General features: G+C 45.9%; 1 protein-coding gene across 1 annotated transcript in view; it reads left to right on the top strand.

Moving 5' to 3' along the window:
• The first annotated feature begins 848 nt into the window (after positions 1-848).
• Positions 849-20553, top strand: part of LOC122934243 (cytochrome P450 2C29-like) — an 88315-nt gene continuing 68610 nt past the window's right edge. Inside the window, exons 1-2 of the mRNA XM_044289563.1 lie at positions 849-905; positions 5109-5295. Coding sequence (XP_044145498.1) covers positions 5122-5295 — 174 coding nt within the window. The 5' untranslated portion in view covers positions 849-905; positions 5109-5121. The remainder of the gene's footprint in view (positions 906-5108; positions 5296-20553) is intronic.

Raw genomic sequence — 20553 nt, 5'->3', positions numbered from 1 at the left:
CAGACGTTTTCTCCCAGTCCGAGCATTCTCATTTTATATACTAACCTTTTATGTGGTACAGTGTCAAATGCTTTAGAGAAGTCCAGATATACGACATCCATTGATTCGCCGCTGTCAAGTCTAGAACTTACCTCCTCATAAAAACTGATTAAATTAGTTTGACATGACCGATCCCTCATAAAGCCATGCTGATATGGCGGTTTTTTTTCAATGTTTATTCTATTCCCTGCTACTTTACAGAATAATTCTACTTTCACACTCTCATTTTGGCTTTCCGTTTGTGAGATCCATTCAGGGCTCTCACAATCGGTCCAAAACGGATTAGTTTTTGCCCTAATGCATTCTGAATAGAAAAGGATCTGCTTAGAAAGCATCAGTTTGCATTAGTTCAGTCTCCATTCCGCTCTGCTTGCAGCGTTTTGGTGTCTGATGAAACTAAGTTAAACTGATCCGTCCTGACACACAATGTAAGTCAATGGGGACGGATCCATTTTCACTGACACAATCTGGCACAATAGAAAACGGATCTGTCCTCCATTGACTTTCAATGGTGTTCAAAACCGATCCGTCTTGGCTGTGTTAAAGATAATACAAATGGATCCGTTCTGAACGGATGCAGACAGTTGTATTATCTGAACGGATCCGTCCATGTCAGATCCACACAAAACGCGAGTGGGAAAGTAGCCTAAACAAGTGGCATATCTGTCACGGACGTACAAAGACATACGGGCGTTCCCGTGACAGGTGGCAGGAGATCTGTGAGACCAGAAACATTTTAACTTCTTTATTTATTGTTGTTTCTCCCACTATGCTTTGCAGTTTATAGTTTCTGTTGGACTTGTGGTTAACTTGTGTTTGGTTCTTGGCTGAGTTCCTGGTGCTACCAAAGCTTCATTGAAGATACTGTAAGTGTTTTTCCTTTCCCTTTTTTTATTTTGTTTTGATATATGTATGTGTTGCCTTTCCCTGTTGTTTGTCATTAGGCCTGAGGGAGACTCCTGTTTGTCATTCCCTTTGGAGGAAAAGGTAGACTCAGTCCTGACATTAGTTCCAGGGTCCTATAGGGTGAGATAGGATTCTAGGTATACGGTGTATGAACTTGCCTATCTTTGGGTCCTGTTCATACTGGTGGTTCATACAGTACAGACCAAAAGTTTGGACACACCTTCTCATTCAACTGTTAAGAGGAGACTGTGAATCAGGTCTTCATGGTAGAATATCTGCTAGGAAACCACTGCTAAGGACAGGCAACAAGCAGAAGAGACTTGTTTGCGCTAAAGAACACAAGGAATGGACATCAGACCTGTGGAAATCTATGCTTTGGTCTGATGAGTCCAAATTTGAGATCTTTGGTTCCAACCACTGTGTCTTTGTGCGATGCAGAAAAGGTGAACGGATGGACTCTACATGCCTGGTTCCCACTGTGAAGCATGGAGGAGGAAGTGTGATGGTGTGGGGGTGCTTTAATGGTGACACGGTTGGGGATTTATTCAAAATTGAAGGCATACTGAACCAGCATGGCTACCACAGCATCTTGCAGCGGCATGCTATTCCATCCGGTTTGCGTTTAGTTGGACCATCATTTATTTTTCAACAGGACAATGACCCCAAACACACCTCCAGGCTGTGTAAGGGCTAAAGGGCTATTTGACCATGAAGGAGAGTGATGGGGTGCTGCACCAGATGACCTGGCCTCCACAGTCACCGGACCTGAACCCAATCAAGATGGTTTGGGGTGAGCTGGACCGCAGAGTGAAGGCAAAAGGGCCAACAAGTGCTAAGCATCTCTGGGAACTCCTTCAAGACTGTTGGAAGACCATTTCAGGTGACTACCTCTTGAAGCTCATCAAGAGAATGCCAAGAGTGTGCAAAGCAGTAATCAAAGCAAAAGGTGGCTACTTTGAAGAACCTAGAATATGACATATTTTCTGTTGTTTCACACTTTTTTGTTATGTATATAATTCCACATGTGTTATTCATAGTTTTGATGCCTTCAGTGTGAATCTACAATTTTCATAGTCATGAAAATAAGGAAAACTCTTTGAATGAGAAGGTGTGTCCAAACTTTTGGTCTGTACTGTATATATACACACATATATATTTACAAAATGTTATGCATTTATCCCATGACCTGCTAGCACCCAATCAAAATTCTCACAATTCCCACTATACCCCTAGATAAATACCTTAGGAGGTGTCGTTTTGAAAAATATTTCTATTTTCTATTTCTCTAGCTCAGTACCCCTAAAAACATGAGAAAGAGCCTGAAATTCATTTAATTCTGCCCTGAAAGGCAAAGGTTGCACACTCCATTTTAGGCCCAGTTGTTTGTTAAGTAATCATATTAGGGCTATATTGGGGGTGCACAATAAAATTTAGGACATGTTTCTTCTGTTTTGCATAAAAACTGTCATGTCAGCAAAACATTAATAAGAAAAACAACACATTTTCATATTGCATATTTACTTGCATTAATTAACTAAAAATTATAGGGCCAAAATAGTCACTACATGCCTAATGGATTCATTTATGGTGGTCGTGGTGGTGGTGGTGTTTATCATTTTAGCAGCTCTATGCCTGTAAAGATTGCATTGTGGCCTGAAACATTTTCAAGCAAAATTTGTGCCCTGAGAACCACTGAGTGCACCTTTCCTTTTGGGCCCTGCCATTTGTCCAGACACAGGTTTAGGGAATACTTCTGAAAATGGGAGAAATAGGGTGACAAGATGTGGGGTGCATTTCCTCATTTGTGTGTGCACTATGCAAAAAAAATAAAACTGTCTTTAAACAAACACGTTTGTGAAAAAGATGCAATTTTTTATTAATTTTTTTCACTTACATTGCATTAATTCCTAAAAAAAAACTGGGGGCCAAAATACTCAGTACACCCCTAGGACAGCCCTCTAAGGGGTCTAGTTTCTAAAATGTGGTCACTTTTAATCATTCTGACACCTGTCTGCTTGCACAAAATTGGTTCAGTGCAGGAAAACATGCTCTGTCTCAAAATGTTAAAAATATGGTTAAAAGTTCAAAAAGCTGTACAGTAAGTCTCTTACACTGTTGAAAATGAAAAGAAAAAGCATTTTAAAATTGAATATAAAGTAAACCTATGGAAAAATAAATCTGATAACATGTTTGTACAATATGTACAATGCCTTGCAAAAGTATTCACCCCCTTTTTTTTCATGTTTTATTACATTACAGCCTTAAGTTCAATGTTTTTTTTAATCTGAATTTTATGTGATGGATCAGAACACAATAGTCTAAGTTGGTGAAGTGAAATGAGAAAAATATATAAATAAAACTATTGTTTAGAAATAGAAAACAGAAAATTGGCATGTGGGTATGTATTCACCCCCTTTGTTAGGAAGCCCATAAAAAGCTCTGGTGCAACCAATTACCTTCAGAAGTCACATAATTAGTGAAATGATGTCACCTGTGTGCAATCTAAGTGTCACATGATCTGTCATTGCATATACACACCTTTTTTGAAAGGCCCCAGAGGCTGCAACACCTAAGCAAGAGGCATCACTAACCAAACACTGCCATGAAGACTAAGAAACTCTCTAAACAAGTAAGGGACAATGTTGTTGAGAAGTTCAAGTTAGGGTTAGGTTATAAAAAAAAATATCCAAATCTTTGATAATCCCCAGGAGCACCATCAAATCTATCATAACCAAATGGAAAGAACATGGCACAACAGCAAACCTGCCAAGAGACGGCAGCCCACCAAAACTCACAGACCGGGCAAGGAGGGCATTAATCAGAGAGGCAGCACAGAGACCTAAGGTGACCCTGGAGGAGCTGCAGAGTTCCACAGCAGAGACTGGAGTATCTGTACATAGGACGACAATAAGCCGTACGCTCCATAGAGTTGGGCTTTATGGCAGAGTGGCCAGAAGAAAGCCATTACTTATGAGACTAAAACTGAACTTTTTGGCCATGAAAAAAAATGCTATGCCTGGCGCAAACCCAACACATCACATCACCCAAAGAACACCATCCCCACAGTGAAACATGGTGGTGGCAGCATCATGCTGTGGGGATGGGACTGGGAAACTGGATGGATGGTGCTAAATACAGTGATATTCTTGAGCAAAACCTGCACAGAGTGGTGCGCGATTTGAGGCTAGGACAGAGGTTCACCTTCCAGCAGGACAATGACCCCAAACACACGGCTAAAGCAACACTTGAGTGGTTCAAGGGGAAACATGTAAATGTTTCAGAATGGCCTAGTCACAGCCCAGAACTCAATCCAATAGAAAATCTGTGGTCAGACTTAACGATTGCTGCTCACAAGTGCAAACCATCCAACTTGAAGGAGGTGGAACAGTTTGGCAAGGAGGAATGGGCAAATATCCCAGTGGTAAGATGTGGCAAGCTCATAGAGACTTATCCAAAGTGACTTGGAGCTGTGATTGCCACAAAAGGTGGCTCTACAAAGTATCGACTTTTAGGGGGGTGAATAGTTATGCACACTGACTTTTTCAGTTATTTTGTCCTATTTGTTGTTTGCTTCACAATTTAAAAAAAACATCAAAGTTGTTGGCATGTTCTGTAAATTACATGATGCAAATCCTCAAACAATCCATGTTAATTCCAGGTTGTGAGGCACCAGAATATTACAAAAAAAAATTCAAGAGGGTGAATACTTGCAAGGCACTGTATGTTTATATCTGATATATTGCAGTTAAAATGCATTGCAGTGTTTTTTTTGTAAATATGTGCAAATTGCATAAGTGTAATTTTATCAATTAAATAAAGTACAATATGTGAGGAAAAACAATGTCAAATTACTTTGATGTGCAATACCGTTAATGAGTTTTAAAAAGTCACACATACCAGATTTCTAAAATCTGGACTGGTAATTAAAGGGTTAATGTTCAGTGCAGAAAGCTGCCAGGAGCCTGCATCGCTCACCAGCACTCCGATGAGCGCAGCAGCTCCCTGAAACAGCTGATCGGCAGGGGTGCCGGGAATAGGACCGCCACTGATGTCATAATGATGCTCTATCCTCAGGATAAGTCATCATTATCATTCCCAGATAAACCCTTTCATTATTTTTAAACATAATCTGATTCTGTGTCTCTCATCTCAATATTTTACAGAATTACATTCACCATGGATCTGGTCATGGTTCTCATCTCCATCATCGTCATCTTACTTTTGGTCAATGCTTTCAAGAATCAAAAGCAAGGAAAGAACAAACATTTCCCACCTGGACCAACGCCTTTACCGATCATTGGAAATATGCTCATAATGGACATAAGAAGACCCCATAAAACGTTTATGAAGGTAATAATAAATGACCACTTTGTTCACAGGGTATCATGTAATAAGGAACTGTTAACAGACCAGTTCTGAGGAGAAAGCTAACTAGCGGTACAGGGGAATTCTCATGAGGACAAATCTTGCCCATATACCATACTGTGTGCATTGCATGTACGCCCATCCATCTGAATGCCCACCATATAATGCAGTGATCTCTGATGGGCAAATCTCTGTATGACTGGTTGAGATCAGCTGCTTAACAGTGATGGCAATCGATAGACCCAAAGAAACAGTGGATTCAATGTGATAAGAGGCCAAAGATGAAAGGAAAAATCTAGGAAATATCTTCAAATATGAAAAAGTCTAATCAAAATTTTACAGGACTTCCCAAAATCCTAACATGGTAAAAACAGTATAACAAAGTAAAAGATGACTGGGTGTTGGCAATATCGGTCAGACAGTGGCACATTATAGTTGATGAGAACTGGTTGCTGTATCCTGGAAAACCCCTTTAACCCCATAAGTACCGGGCCAATTTTTTTGTTTTATATTTTAGTTTTTTCCTTCTAGCTAGCCATAACTTTTTAAATTTTCTGTTCATATAGCCTCATGCACAGAGTAGCAGGTAACTTACCACGGCAGGCTTGGAAGTTTTCTGCAGCGTCCAGGTGCAACATGCCACCCCCCCAGGCCCGATCGTGTCCCAGGTTTATCGCAATGCCGACTGGTGTGGTGGCGCCTCAATAGTTTTCAGTGTGTCTCACGGTGCTCCTACCTGGATACCGTTGCTCCCCAAGGCTTGGCTCCGAAGCAATAAAGGTGATGAGTAATGGTGGAGATGGAGAATAAATTTGTCACTACCAGACAGCTGAGAAGCTCTGACAGAGGCCTTTCAGAACCTCCTCCTTGACTTTCTGTGTTGTGGTATTCAGCTCCTCCTCTCGTTAGTCTCTCTCAGCTGTCATGTGTTGGACTAATTGCTTCCCTTTAAATTCTTCCCCAGAAGGCTTTTCTGGGCGGCTTATATTTCTTCCTGGAGTATGTGTGCATGCCCATCTGGTTCTCCTCTCCTCTACAAAGTTAAGTGTTATACTGTTATCTGTTATTTTCTGTTTGCTGGATCCCAGGTGACCCTGACTCCCTCCGTGTCTGGTGTAGGGAGCCGGTGGTCGTGTCCCCTCACTATTGTAGGGTGCTCAGGGGTTATATAGTCAAGGTACGTGGATATGCAAACCTCCACCATTCGGATCTATGCATAGGCTGAGCAGCCAGGGAAAGTGCCAGGTCTTCTACAGGGGTCTCCCTTTTGTTCCTTAGCTTTTGGATCCAGCGAGTCATTTATGCATGTTGTTTTGCCTTGTTACCTGTACACATTCCGTGACATTATAAGCCGCCAAAACCGTCTTAAGCATGGATCCGGTTTCACTTTTGGCTGAACGCTTCCAGGGTCTTTCATTGGAGGTAGCTGACCTCCGTAAGACTTTTTCTCAGCTTCAAGTGACCGGTTCAGCTTGCGTTCATGGAGCTTGTTTTGAGCCTAAGATCTCGCTCCCGGATACGTTCTCCGGGGGTAGTGAGAATTTTGTGCGTTTTAGAGAGGCTTGCAAACTCCATTTTCGCCTTCTTCCCCTTTCCTCTGGAGATGAGGAACGGAGGGTGGGGATCATTATATCGCTGCTTAGAGGTAACGCTCAGTCCTGGGCCTTTTCGCTGCCGGAGGGGGCACGGCCTCTCCGTTCAGTGGATGAATTCTTTTTAGCCCTGGGTCAGATATATGATGATCCGGATCGTATTGCTCTGGCGGAGTCTAGACTACGTCTCTTATGCCAGGGTAAACAATCCGCAGAAATATACTGCTCAGAATTTCGGAGATGGGCAGCTGATACTGGTTGGAATGATGCTGCACTCCGAAGTCAATTTTGCCATGGTCTTTCAGAGGGATTGAAAGATGCATTTGCCTTTCATGAAAGGCCTATTTCTTTGGACTCTGCTATGTCTCAGGCCGTTCGTATTGACAGGCGTCTTAGAGAGAGAGGAGAGATCTCTCCTTCCTGTCATACTCGGTCCCAGGACTGTGCAGCGGTCCCATTCTGTGCGCAGGGGTCTCAGTCGCTGTCAGCCCCTTCTGAGCAGGAGCCCATGCAGCTGGGGTTGATTGCTTCTGACAATAGAAGATTCAGCTCGCATGGGACGGTTTGTTTTTGTTGTGGAGGTATTAATCATTTGGCAAATATTTGTCCCTCTAGGAGATTCAGGCAGTTCTCTGGGTATAATAAAGAAACAAAGAGGAAAAAATCTTTGAAAAATGTTCCGTCTGTTACTATTGGCAGGGTTGAGGCGGAAATTGAAGGTTTTCCGTTTGCTTGTAGTTCCCGTTTTGTCCTGCCGGCTAGGGTGGCGCTAGAGAGCAAGAACATTTTTTGTGAGATTTTTGTGGATAGTGGAGCAGCGGTCAATCTCATTGATAATCAATTTGCGATAACTCATGGTTTCCAGGTGTGCGCTTTGAGAAAGGATATTCCTGTTTTTGCTATCGATTCCGCTCCACTTTCTCAGAAATCATTAAAGGGCATAGTTCACAATATCCGTTTAATTGTGAGTGATGCTCATGTTGAGGATGTGTCATGTTTCGTCCTTAGCGGTTTGCCCACCCCTCTGGTGTTGGGGCTGCCCTGGCTCACTAAGCATAACCCCACCATTGATTGGCAAGCGAAGCAAATAAATGGTTGGAGTGACTTTTGCAGAGAGAATTGCCTCATGACTAGAGTTGAGCGAACACCTGGATGTTCGGGTTCGAGAAGTTCGGCCGAACATCCCGGAAATGTTCGGGTTCGGGATCCGAACCCGATCCGAACTTCGTCCCGAACCCGAACCCCATTGAAGTCAATGGGGACCCGAACTTTTCGGCACTAAAAAGGCTGTAAAACAGCCCAGGAAAGAGCTAGAGGGCTGCAAAAGGCAGCAACATGTAGGTAAATCCCCTGCAAACAAATGTGGATAGGGAAATGAATTAAAATAAAAATTAAATAAATAAAAATTAACCAAAATCAATTGGAGAGAGGTTCCATAGCAGAGAATCTGGCTTCCCGTCACCCACCACTGGAACAGTCCATTCTCAGATATTTAGGCCCCGGCACCCAGGCAGAGGAGAGAGGTCCCGTAACAGAGAATCTGTCTTCATGTCAGCAGAGAATTAGTCTGCATGTCATAGCAGAGAATGAGGCTTCACGTCAGCCACCACTGCAACAGTCCATTGGCATATATTTAGGCCCAGCACCCAGGCAGAGGAGGGAGGTCCCGTAACAGAGAATCTGTCTTCATGTCAGCAGAGAATTAGTCTGCATGTCATAGCAGAGAATGAGGCTTCACGTCAGCCACCACTGCAACAGTCCATTGGCATATATTTAGGCCCAGCACACACACAGGCAGAGGAGAGAGGTCCCGTAACAGAGAATCTGGCTTCATGTCAGCAGAGAATCAGTCTGCATGTCATAGCAGAGAATGAGGCTTCACGTCAGCCACCACTGCAACAGTCCATTGTCATAAATTTAGGCCCAGCACCCAGGCAGAGGAGAGAGGTCCCGTAACAGAGGATCTGGCTTCATGTCAGCAGAGAATCAGTCTGCATGTCATAGCAGAGAATGAGGCTTCACGTCACCCACCACTGCAACAGTCCATTGGCATATATTTAGGCCTAGCACACAGGCAGAGCAGAGAGGTCCCGTAACAGACAATCTGGCTTCATGACAGCAGAGAATCAGTCTGCATGTCATAGCAGAGAATGAGGCTTCACGTCACCCACCACTGCAACAGTCCATTGGCATATATTTAGGCCTAGCACACAGGCAGAGCAGAGAGGTCTCGTAACAGACGATCTGGCTTCATGTCAGCAGAGAATCAGTCTGCATGTCATAGCAGAGAATGAGGCTTCACGTCAGCCACCACTGCAACAGTCCATTGGCATATATTTAGGCCTAGCACACAGGCAGAGGAGAGAGGTCCCGTAACAGACAATCTGGCTTCATGTCAGCAGAGAATCAGTCTGCATGTCATAGCAGAGAATGAGGCTTCACGTCACCCACCACTGCAACAGTCCATTGGCATATATTTAGGCCTAGCACACAGGCAGAGCAGAGAGGTCCCGTAACAGACAATCTGGCTTCATGACAGCAGAGAATCAGTCTGCATGTCATAGCAGAGAATGAGGCTTCACGTCACCCACCACTGCAACAGTCCATTGGCATATATTTAGGCCTAGCACACAGGCAGAGCAGAGAGGTCCCGTAACAGACGATCTGGCTTCATGTCAGCAGAGAATCAGTCTGCATGTCATAGCAGAGAATGAGGCTTCACGTCAGCCACCACTGCAACAGTCCATTGGCATATATTTAGGCCTAGCACACAGGCAGAGGAGAGAGGTCCCGTAACAGAGAATCTGGCTTCATGTCAGCAGAGAATCAGTCTGCATGTCATAGCAGAGAATGAGGCTTCACGTCACCCACCACTGCAACAGTCCATTGGCATATATTTAGGCCTAGCACACAGGCAGAGCAGAGAGGTCCCGTAACAGACAATCTGGCTTCATGTCAGCAGAGAATCAGTCTGCATGTCATAGCAGAGAATGAGGCTTCACGTCACCCACCACTGCAACAGTCCATTGGCATATATTTAGGCCTAGCACACAGGCAGAGCAGAGAGGTCCCGTAACAGACAATCTGGCTTCATGTCAGCAGAGAATCAGTCTGCATGTCATAGCAGAGAATCAGGCTTCACGTCAGCCACCACTGCAACAGTCCATTGTCATAAATTTAGGCCCAGCACCCAGGCAGAGGAGAGAGGTCCCGTAACAGACAATCTGGCTTCATGTCAGCAGAGAATTAGTCTGCATGTCATAGCAGAGAATCAGGCTTCATGTCAGCCACCACTGCAACAGTCCATTGGCATATATTTAGGCCTAGCACACAGGCAGAGGAGAGGTTCATTCAACTTTGGGTAGCCTCGCAATATAATGGTAAAATGAAAATAAAAATAGGATTGAATGAGGAAGTGCCCTGGAGTCCAATAATATATGGTTATGGGGAGGTAGTTAATGTCTAATCTGGACAAGGGACGGACAGGTCCTGTGGGATCCATGCCTGGTTCATTTTTATGAACGTCAGCTTGTCCACATTGGCTGTAGACAGGCGGCTGCGTTTGTCTGTAATGACGCCCCCTGCCGTGCTGAATACACGTTCAGACAAAACGCTGGCTGCCGGGCAGGCCAGCACCTCCAAGGCATAAAAGGCTAGCTCTGGCCACGTGGACAATTTAGAGACCCAGAAGTTGAATGGGGCCGAACCATCAGTCAGTACGTGGAGGGGTGTGCACACGTACTGTTCCACCATGTTAGTGAAATGTTGCCTCCTGCTAACACGTTGCGTATCAGGTGGTGGTGCAGTTAGCTGTGGCGTGTTGACAAAAGTTTTCCACATCTCTGCCATGCTAACCCTGCCCTCAGAGGAGCTGGCCGTGACACAGCTGCCTTGGCGACCTCTTGCTCCTCCTCTGCCTTGGCCTTGGGCTTCCACTTGTTCCCCTGTGACATTTGGGAATGCTCTCAGTAGCGCGTCTACCAACGTGCGCTTGTACTCGCGCATCTTCCTATCACGCTCCAGTGCAGGAAGTAAGGTGGGCACATTGTCTTTGTAGCGTGGATCCAGCAGGGTGGCAACCCAGTAGTCCGCACAGGTTAAAATGTGGGCAACTCTGCTGTCGTTGCGCAGGCACTGCAGCATGTAGTCGCTCATGTGTGCCAGGCTGCCCAGGGTTAAGGACAAGCTGTCCTCTGTGGGAGGCGTATCGTCATCGTCCTGCCTTTCCCCCCAGCCACGCACCAGTGATGGACCCGAGCTGCGATGGGTGCCACCCCGCTGTGACCATGCTTCATCCTCATCCTCCTCCACCTCCTCCTCATCCTCGTCCTCCTCGTCCTCCAGTAGTGGGCCCTGGCTGGCCACATTTGTACCTGGCCTCTGCTGTTGCCAAAAACCTCCCTCTGAGTCACTTCGAAGAGACTGGCCTGAAAGTGCTAAAAATGACCCCTCTTCCTCCTCCTCCTCCTCCTCCTGGGCCACCTCCTGTTCCATCATCGCCCTAAGTGTTTTCTCAAGGAGACATAGAAGTGGTATTGTAACGCTGATAACGGTGTCATCGCCACTGGCCATGTTGGTGGAGTACTCGAAACAGCGCAACAGGGCACACAGGTCTCGCATGGAGGCCCAGTCATTGGTGGTGAAGTGGTGCTGTTCTGTAGTGCGACTGACCCGTGCGTGCTGCAGCTGAAACTCCACTATGGCCTGCTGCTGCTCGCACAGTCTGTCCAGCATGTGCAAGGTGGAGTTCCACCTGGTGGGCACGTCGCATATGAGGCGGTGAGCGGGAAGGCCGAAGTTACGCTGTAGCGCAGACAGGCGAGCAGCAGCAGGATGTGAACGCCGGAAGCGCGAACAGACGGCCCGCACTTTATGCAGCAGCTCTGACATGTCGGGGTAGTTGTGAATGAACTTCTGCACCACCAAATTCAGCACATGCGCCAAGCAAGGGATGTGCGTCAAATTGGCTAGTCCCAGAGCTGCAACGAGATTTCGCCCATTATCACACACCACCAGGCCGGGCTTGAGGCTCACCGGCAGCAACCACTCGTCGGTCTGTTGTTCAATACCCCGCCACAACTCCTGTGCGGTGTGGGGCCTGTCCCCCAAACATATGAGTTTCAGAATGGCCTGCTGACGTTTACCCCGGGCTGTGCTGAAGTTGGTGGTGAAGGTGTGTGGCTGACTGGATGAGCAGGTGGAAGAAGAGGAGGAGGAAGCCGAGAAGGAGGAGGTGGCAACAGGAGGCAAAGAATGTTGCCCTGCGATCCTTGGCGGCGGAAGGACGTGCGCCAAACAGCTCTCCGCCTGGGGCCCAGCTGCCACTACATTTACCCAGTGTGCAGTTAGGGAGATATAGCGTCCCTGGCCGTGCTTACTGGTCCACGTATCTGTGGTTAGGTGGACCTTGCCACAGATGGCGTTGCGCAGTGCACACTTGATTTTATCGGATACTTGGTTGTGCAGGGAAGGCACGGCTCTCTTGGAGAAGTAGTGCCGGCTGGGAACAACATACTGTGGGACAGCAAGCGACATGAGCTGTTTGAAGCTGTCTGTGTCCACCAGCCTAAATGACAGCATTTCATAGGCCAGTAGTTTAGAAATGCTGGCATTCAGGGCCAGGGATCGAGGGTGGCTAGGTGGGAATTTACGCTTTCTATCAAATGTTTGTGAGATGGAGAGCTGAACGCTGGCGTGTGACATGGTTGAGACGCTTGGTGACAGAGGTGGTGGTGGTGGTGTTGGTGGTACATCCCCTGTTTGCTGGGCGGCAGGTGCCAACGTTCCTCCAGAGGCGGAGGAAGAGGCCGAGGCGGCAGCAGCAGAATAGGCCGAGGCGGCAGCAGCAGAAGAGGTAGCAGGGGGAGCCTGAGTGACTTCCTTGGTTTTAAGGTGTTTACTCCACTGCAGTTCATGCTTTGCATGCAGGTGCCTGGTCATGCAGGTTGTGCTCAGGTTCAGAACGTTAATGCCTCGCTTCAGGCTCTGATGGCACAGCGTGCAAACCACTCGGGTCTTGTCGTCAGCACATTGTTTGAAGAAGTGCCATGCCAGGGAACTCCTTGAAGCTGCCTTTGGGGTGCTCGGTCCCAGATGGCGGCGGTCAGTAGCAGGCGGAGTCTCTTGGCGGCGGGTGTTCTGCTTTTGCCCACTGCTCCCTCTTTTGCTACGCTGTTGGCTCGGTCTCACCACTGCCTCTTCCTCCGAACTGTGAAAGTCAGTGGCACGACCTTCATTCCATGTGGGGTCTAGGACCTCATCGTCCCCTGCATCGTCTTCCACCCAGTCTTGATCCCTGACCTCCTGTTCAGTCTGCACACTGCAGAAAGACGCAGCAGTTGGCACCTGTGTTTCGTCATCATCAGAGACATACTGAGGTGGTATTCCCATGTCCTCATCATCAGGAAACATAAGTGGTTGTGCGTCAGTGCATTCTATGTCTTTCACCGCTGGGGAAGGGCTAGGTGGATGCCCTTGGGAAACCCTGCCAGCGGAGTCTTCAAACAGCATAAGAGACTGCTGCATAACTTGAGGCTGAGACAGTTTCCCTGGTATGCATGGGGCTGATGTGACAGACTGATGGGGTTGGTTTTCAGGCGCCATCTGTGCGCTTTCTGCAGAAGACTGGGTGGGAGATAATGTGAACGTGCTGGATCCACTGTCGGCCACCCAATTGACTAATGCCTGTACCTGCTCAGGCCTTACCATCCTTAGAACGGCATTGGGCCCCACCATATATCGCTGTAAATTCTGGCGGCTACTGGGACCTGAGGTAGTTGGTACACTAGGACGTGTGGATGTGGCAGAACGGCCACGTCCTCTCCCAGCACCAGAGGGTCCACTAACACCACCACGACCATGTCCACGTCCGCGTCCCTTACTAGATGTTTTTCTCATTGTTATGGTTCACCACAACAACAAATATATTATTTGGCCCAATGTATTGTATTCAAATTCAGCGGGATATAAATTTGAGGCCTAGTATTTAGGCGCTGGGTGACCGGTATGGATTTAGTGACAGAATTAGACTTGGAAATGCACAGAAGCGTGTGTGTGAAGTTATTCTGAATGACCCAATGTGCACCTTGAATATTATATACCCTTTTAGGGATAGATTTCAAATAGCTCTGATATAGCAGAAACCACTAAATTATGAAATTGCTAAATTGGGAATTGTACTTCAACCCAGAACAAAAAATGTGCTTTGACGGACACTAAATATCTTGCCCAGCAACAACAGTACAGCGGTGGGTAACGAGAGATTTAGAGGGATTTAAATTTGAGGCCTAGTATTTAGGCGCTGGGTCACCGGTATGGATTTAGTGACAGAATTAGACTTGGAAATGCACAGAAGCGTGTGTGTGAAGTTATTCTGAATGACCCAATGTGCACCTTGAATATTATATACCCTTTTAGGGATAGATTTCAAATAGCTCTGATATAGCAGAAACCACTAAATTATGAAATTGCTAAATTGGGAATTGTACTTCAACCCAGAACAAAAAATGTGCTTTGACGGACACTAAATATCTTGCCCAGCAACAACAGTACAGCGGTGGGTAACGAGAGATTTAGAGGGATTTAAATTTGAGGCCTAGTATTTAGGCGCTGGGTCACCGGTATGGATTTAGTGACAGAATTAGACTTGGAAATGCACAGAAGCGTGTGTGTGAAGTTATTCTGAATGACCCTATGTGCACCTTCAATATTATATACCCTTTTAGGGATAGATTTCAAATAGCTCTGATATAGCAGAAACCACTAAATTATGAAATTGCTAAATTGGGAATTGTACTTCAACCCAGAACAAAAAATGTGCTTTGACGGACACTAAATATCTTGCCCAGCAACAACAGTACAGCGGTGGGTAACGAGAGATTTAGAGGGATTTAAATTTGAGGCCTAGTATTTAGGCGCTGGGTCACCGGTATGGATTTAGTGACAGAATTAGACTTGGAAATGCACAGAAGCGTGTGTGTGAAGTTATTCTGAATGACCCTATGTGCACCTTCAATATTATATACCCTTTTAGGGATAGATTTCAAATAGCTCTGATATAGCAGAAACCACTAAATTATGAAATTGCTAAATTGGGAATTGTACTTCAACCCAGAACAAAAAATGTGCTTTGACGGACACTAAATATCTTGCCCAGCAACAACAGTACAGCGGTGGGTAACGAGAGATTTAGAGGGATTTAAATTTGAGGCCTAGTATTTAGGCGCTGGGTCACCGGTATGGATTTAGTGACAGAATTAGACTTGGAAATGCACAGAAGCGTGTGTGTGAAGTTATTCTGAATGACCCTATGTGCACCTTCAATATTATATACCCTTTTAGGGATAGATTTCAAATAGCTCTGATATAGCAGAAACCACTAAATTATGAAATTGCTAAATTGGGAATTGTACTTCAACCCAGAACAAAAAATGTGCTTTGACGGACACTAAATATCTTGCCCAGCAACAACAGTACAGCGGTGGGTAACGAGAGATTTAGAGGGATTTAAATTTGAGGCCTAGTATTTAGGCGCTGGGTCACCGGTATGGATTTAGTGACAGAATTAGACTTGGAAATGCACAGAAGCGTGTGTGTGAAGTTATTCTGAATGACCCTATGTGCACCTTCAATATTATATACCCTTTTAGGGATAGATTTCAAATAGCTCTGATATAGCAGAAACCACTAAATTATGAAATTGCTAAATTGGGAATTGTACTTCAACCCAGAACAAAAAATGTGCTTTGACGGACACTAAATATCTTGCCCAGCAACAACAGTACAGCGGTGGGTAACGAGAGATTTAGAGGGATTTAAATTTGAGGCCTAGTATTTAGGCGCTGGGTCACCGGTATGGATTTAGTGACAGAATTAGACTTGGAAATGCACAGAAGCGTGTGTGTGAAGTTATTCTGAATGACCCTATGTGCACCTTCAATATTATATACCCTTTTAGGGATAGATTTCAAATAGCTCTGATATAGCAGAAACCACTAAATTATGAAATTGCTAAATTGGGAATTGTACTTCAACCCAGAACAAAAAATGTGCTTTGACGGACACTAAATATCTTGCCCAGCAACAACAGTACAGCGGTAACGAGAGATTTAGAGGGATTTAAATTTGAGGCCTAGTATTTAGGCGCTGGGTGACAGGTATGGGTTTAGTGACAGAATTAGACTTGGAAATACACAGTAGCGGGTGTGTGTGAAGTTATTCTGAATGACCCAATGTGCACCTTCAATATTATATACCCTTTTTGGGATAGATTTCAAATAGCTCTGATATAGCAGGAACCACTAAATTATGAAATTGCTAAATTGGGAATTGTATTTCAACCCAGAACAAGAAATGTGCTTGAACGGACACTAAATAACTCGCCCAGCTACAGCACTAGGGACAGATTTAGCTGGATATAAATTTGAGGCCTAGTATTTAGGCGCTGGGTGACCGGTATGGATTTAGTGACAGAATTAGACTGGGATATGGCCAAAAAATAAACAGACTATTGCTGGTTAAATGCACTTGGTGTGACAGCTTCACCCTGATGTAGGCTTTAGCCAAAAAACAACCACACCATTGAGGGTTAAATGCACTTGGTGACAGGCGCAGCTTGCCCCTGATTTTGTATATGGCCAAAAAATGAACAGACTATTGCTGGTTAAATGCACTTGGTGTGACAGCTTCACCCTGATGTAGGCTTTAGCCAAAAAACAACCACACCATTGAGGGTTAAATGCACTTGGTGACAGGCGCAGCTTGCCCCTGATTTTGTATATGGCCAAAAAATGAACAGACTATTGCTGGTTAAATGCACTTGGTGTGACAGCTTCACCCTGATGTAGGCTTTAGCCAAAAAACAACCACACCATTGAGGGTTAAATGCACTTGGTGACAGGCGCAGCTTGCCCCTGATTTTGTATATGGCCAAAAAATGAACAGACTATTGCTGGTTAAATGCACTTGGTGTGACAGCTTCACCCTGATGTAGGCTTTAGCCAAAAAACAACCACACCATTGAGGGTTAAATGCACTTGGTCGCAGCTTGTGCTGGCGCACCACAAGACACAAAATGGCCGCCGATCACCCCAGAAAAATGAGACTGACAAACGGTCTGTGCAGCCTAAAAACAGTGAGCAATTGAGGATCAGCAGCTCAATGATCCACAGCTGCAGATCGATCAGTTAATCAAGTCCTTTGGAGGAGTTAATCTGCCTAATCTCGCCCTACTGTCGCAGCCGCAACCTCTCCCTACGCTAATCAGAGCAGAGTGACGGGCGGCGCTATGTGACTCCAGCTTAAATAGAGGCTGGGTCACATGGTGCTCTGGCCAATCACAGCCATGCCAATAGTAGGCATGGCTGTGATGGCCTCTTGGGGCAAGTAGTATGACGCTTGTTGATTGGCTGCTTTGCAGCCTTTCAAAAAGCGCCAAGAAAGCGTCACAAAAGCGCGAAGAAAGCGACGAACACCGAACCCGAACCCGGACTTTTACGAAAATGTCCGGGTTCGGGTCCGTGTCACGGACACCCCAAAATTCGGTACGAACCCGAACTATACAGTTCGAGTTCGCTCATCCCTACTCATGACAACTGTTTCTGAGGTTGCTACTAAGACTATACCATCTTTTCTCTCTGAATTTTCGGATGTCTTCTCTGAGAGTGGAGTTCAGGATTTGCCCCCGCACAGGGAGTACGATTGCCCTATTAATCCCATCCCAGACGCTAAGCTGCCTAAATCTCGTTTATACAATCTTTCCCAACCTGAGAGGATCGCTATGCGTGCTTATATCTCTGAGAGTCTGAGAAAGGGACACATACGACCCTCGAAGTCACCTGTTGCCGCTGGTTTTTTCTTTGTTAAGAAAAAAGATGGTTCTTTAAGACCTTGTCTGGATTTCAGGGAGCTGAACAATATCACAATTCGTGACCCTTATCCGCTTCCTCTGATCCCGGACCTATTTAACCAGGTTGTTGGGGCTAAAGTCTTTTCCAAATTAGATTTAAGAGGGGCATACAACCTGGTCAGGGTCAGAGAAGGGGACGAATGGAAGACGGCCTTCAATACCCCTGAGGGCCATTTTGAAAACTTGGTTATGCCTTTTGGTTTGATGAATGCCCCAGCCGTTTTTCAGCATTTCGTGAACAGCATTTTTTATCATTTGATGGGAAAATTTGTATTGGTGTATTTGGATGACATTTTGATTTTTTCTCCCGATTTCAAAACTCATAAGGAACATTTACGCCAGGTCTTGCTCATTCTGCGGGAGAATAAATTGTATGCGAAACTGGAAAAATGTGTGTTTGCGGTTCCAGAAATTCAATTTCTGGGGTTTCTTCTCTCCGCTTCTGGTTTTCGCATGGACCCCGAGAAGGTCCGCGCTGTGCTTGAGTGGGAGCTTCCTGAGAATCAAAAGGCGCTGATGCGTTTTTTTGGGCTTTGCCAATTATTACAGGAAGTTCATTTTGAATTATTCTTCTATTGTTAAACCACTCACTGATATGACCAGAAAGGGGGTAGATTTTTCTTCTTGGTCAGTGGAGGCGCGTAAGGCTTTTTCTGATATCAAGGAGAGTTTTGCTTCCGCTCCCATCTTGGTGCAACCTGATGTTTCGTTACCCTTCATAGTTGAGGTTGATGCTTCTGAGGTGGGTGTGGGGGCGGTCTTGTCTCAGGGTTCCTCTCCTGCCAAATGGCGACCGTGTGCCTTTTTCTCAAGAAAACTCTCCTCCGCAGAGAGAAATTACGATGTGGGAGATAGGGAATTGTTGGCCATCAAGTTGGCTTTTGAGGAATGGCGCCATTGGCTAGAGGGAGCCAGACACCCTATTACCGTATTTACTGACCATAAAAATCTGGCCTACTTGGAGTCAGCCAAGCGTCTGAACCCGAGACAGGCCAGATGGTCGTTGTTCTTTTCTAGGTTTAATTTTGTTGTCACGTTCCGCCCTGGAGTTAAGAATGTGAAGGCAGATGCCCTGTCACGTTGTTTTCCGGGAGGCGGGAATTTTGAAGACCCGGGTCCCATTTTGGCTGAAGGTGTGGTGGTCTCTGCTCTTTTTCCTGAATTGGAGGCAGAGGTGCAGGCAGCCCAGTCAGAGGCTCCTGATCTTTGTCCTCCTGGGAGGTTGTTTGTGCCTCTCGCTTTAAGACACAAGATTTTTAAAGAACACCACGATACGGTCCTTGCTGGGCACCCGGGGGTAAGAGCCACACTGGATCTCATCGCTCGGAGATTCTGGTGGCCTGCGCTTCGTAAGTCGGTTGAGGGTTTTGTGGCAGCCTGCGAAACTTGCGCTCGTGCCAAAGTCCCTCATTCACGGCCATCAGGTCCTCTCCTTCCCTTACCCATTCCTTCCCGTCCTTGGACACATCTGTCCATGGACTTCATAACGGACCTGCCTCGTTCCTCGGGGAAGACTGTGATTCTGGTGGTGGTGGACCGTTTTAGCAAAATGGTGCATTTCATCCCTTTTCCTGGTTTGCCCAATGCTAAGACGCTGGCGCAGGCATTTGTTGATCACATTGTCAAATTGCACGGTATTCCTTCAGACATAGTCTCTGATAGGGGCACGCAGTTTGTTTCCAGATTCTGGAAGGCTTTCTGTTCTCGCTTGGGGGTTCGGTTGTCATTCTCTTCTGCTTTCCACCCGCAGTCGAATGGCCAGACAGAGCGCGTCAATCAGAATCTGGAGACATATCTGCGTTGTTTTGTGGCGGAGAATCAAGAGGATTGGTGTTCTTTTTTGTCCCTTGCTGAGTTTGCTTTAAATAACCGTCGTCAGGAGTCCTCTGATAAGTCACCATTTTTTGGTGCATATGGGTTTCATCCACAGTTTGGGACTTTCTCGGGAGAGGGGTCTTCTGGTTTACCTGATGAGGACAGATTCTCCTCGTCTTTGTCATCTATTTGGCAAAAGATTCAAGATAATCTAAAAAGCATGAGTGAGAGATATAAGCGTGTGGCTGATAAGAGACGTGTGCTTGGTCCGGACCTGAATGTTGGTGATCTGGTGTGGTTGTCTACCAAGAATATCAAATTGAAGGTTCCCTCCTGGAAGTTGGGTCCTAGGTTTATTGGGCCTTACAAAATCCTGTCTGTCATCAATCCTGTTGCATACCGTCTTGATCTTCCTCAGACTTGGAAGATCCATAATGTTTTTCATAAGTCCTTATTGAAACCTTATGTTCAACCTATTGTACCCTTGCCTTTGCCTCCTCCTCCGATTATGGTTGATGGGAATCTTGAATTTCAGGTCTCTGGGATTGTGGATTCTCGTCTTGTCCGCGGTTCGCTTCAGTACCTTGTTCACTGGGAGGGGTATGGTCCTGAGGAGAGGATGTGGGTCCCAGTGACGGACATTAAAGCCTCTTGTCTCATCAGGGCTTTCCATAGGTCCCATCCTGAGAAGGTGGGTTCTGAGTGTCCGGAGTCCACTCGTAGAGGGAGGGGTACTGTCACAACCAGACAGCTGAGAAGCTCTGACAGAGGCCTTTCAGAACCTCCTCCTTGACTTTCTGTGTTGTGGTATTCAGCTCCTCCTCTCGTTAGTCTCTCTCAGCTGTCATGTGTTGGACTAATTGCTTCCCTTTAAATTCTTCCCCAGAAGGCTTTTCTGGGCGGCTTATATTTCTTCCTGGAGTATGTGTG

This window comes from Bufo gargarizans, chromosome 4 (assembly GCF_014858855.1).
Source record: "Bufo gargarizans isolate SCDJY-AF-19 chromosome 4, ASM1485885v1, whole genome shotgun sequence".
Taxonomy (NCBI): Eukaryota; Metazoa; Chordata; class Amphibia; order Anura; family Bufonidae; genus Bufo; species Bufo gargarizans.
This window is presented reverse-complemented; position numbering and strand designations above follow the sequence as displayed.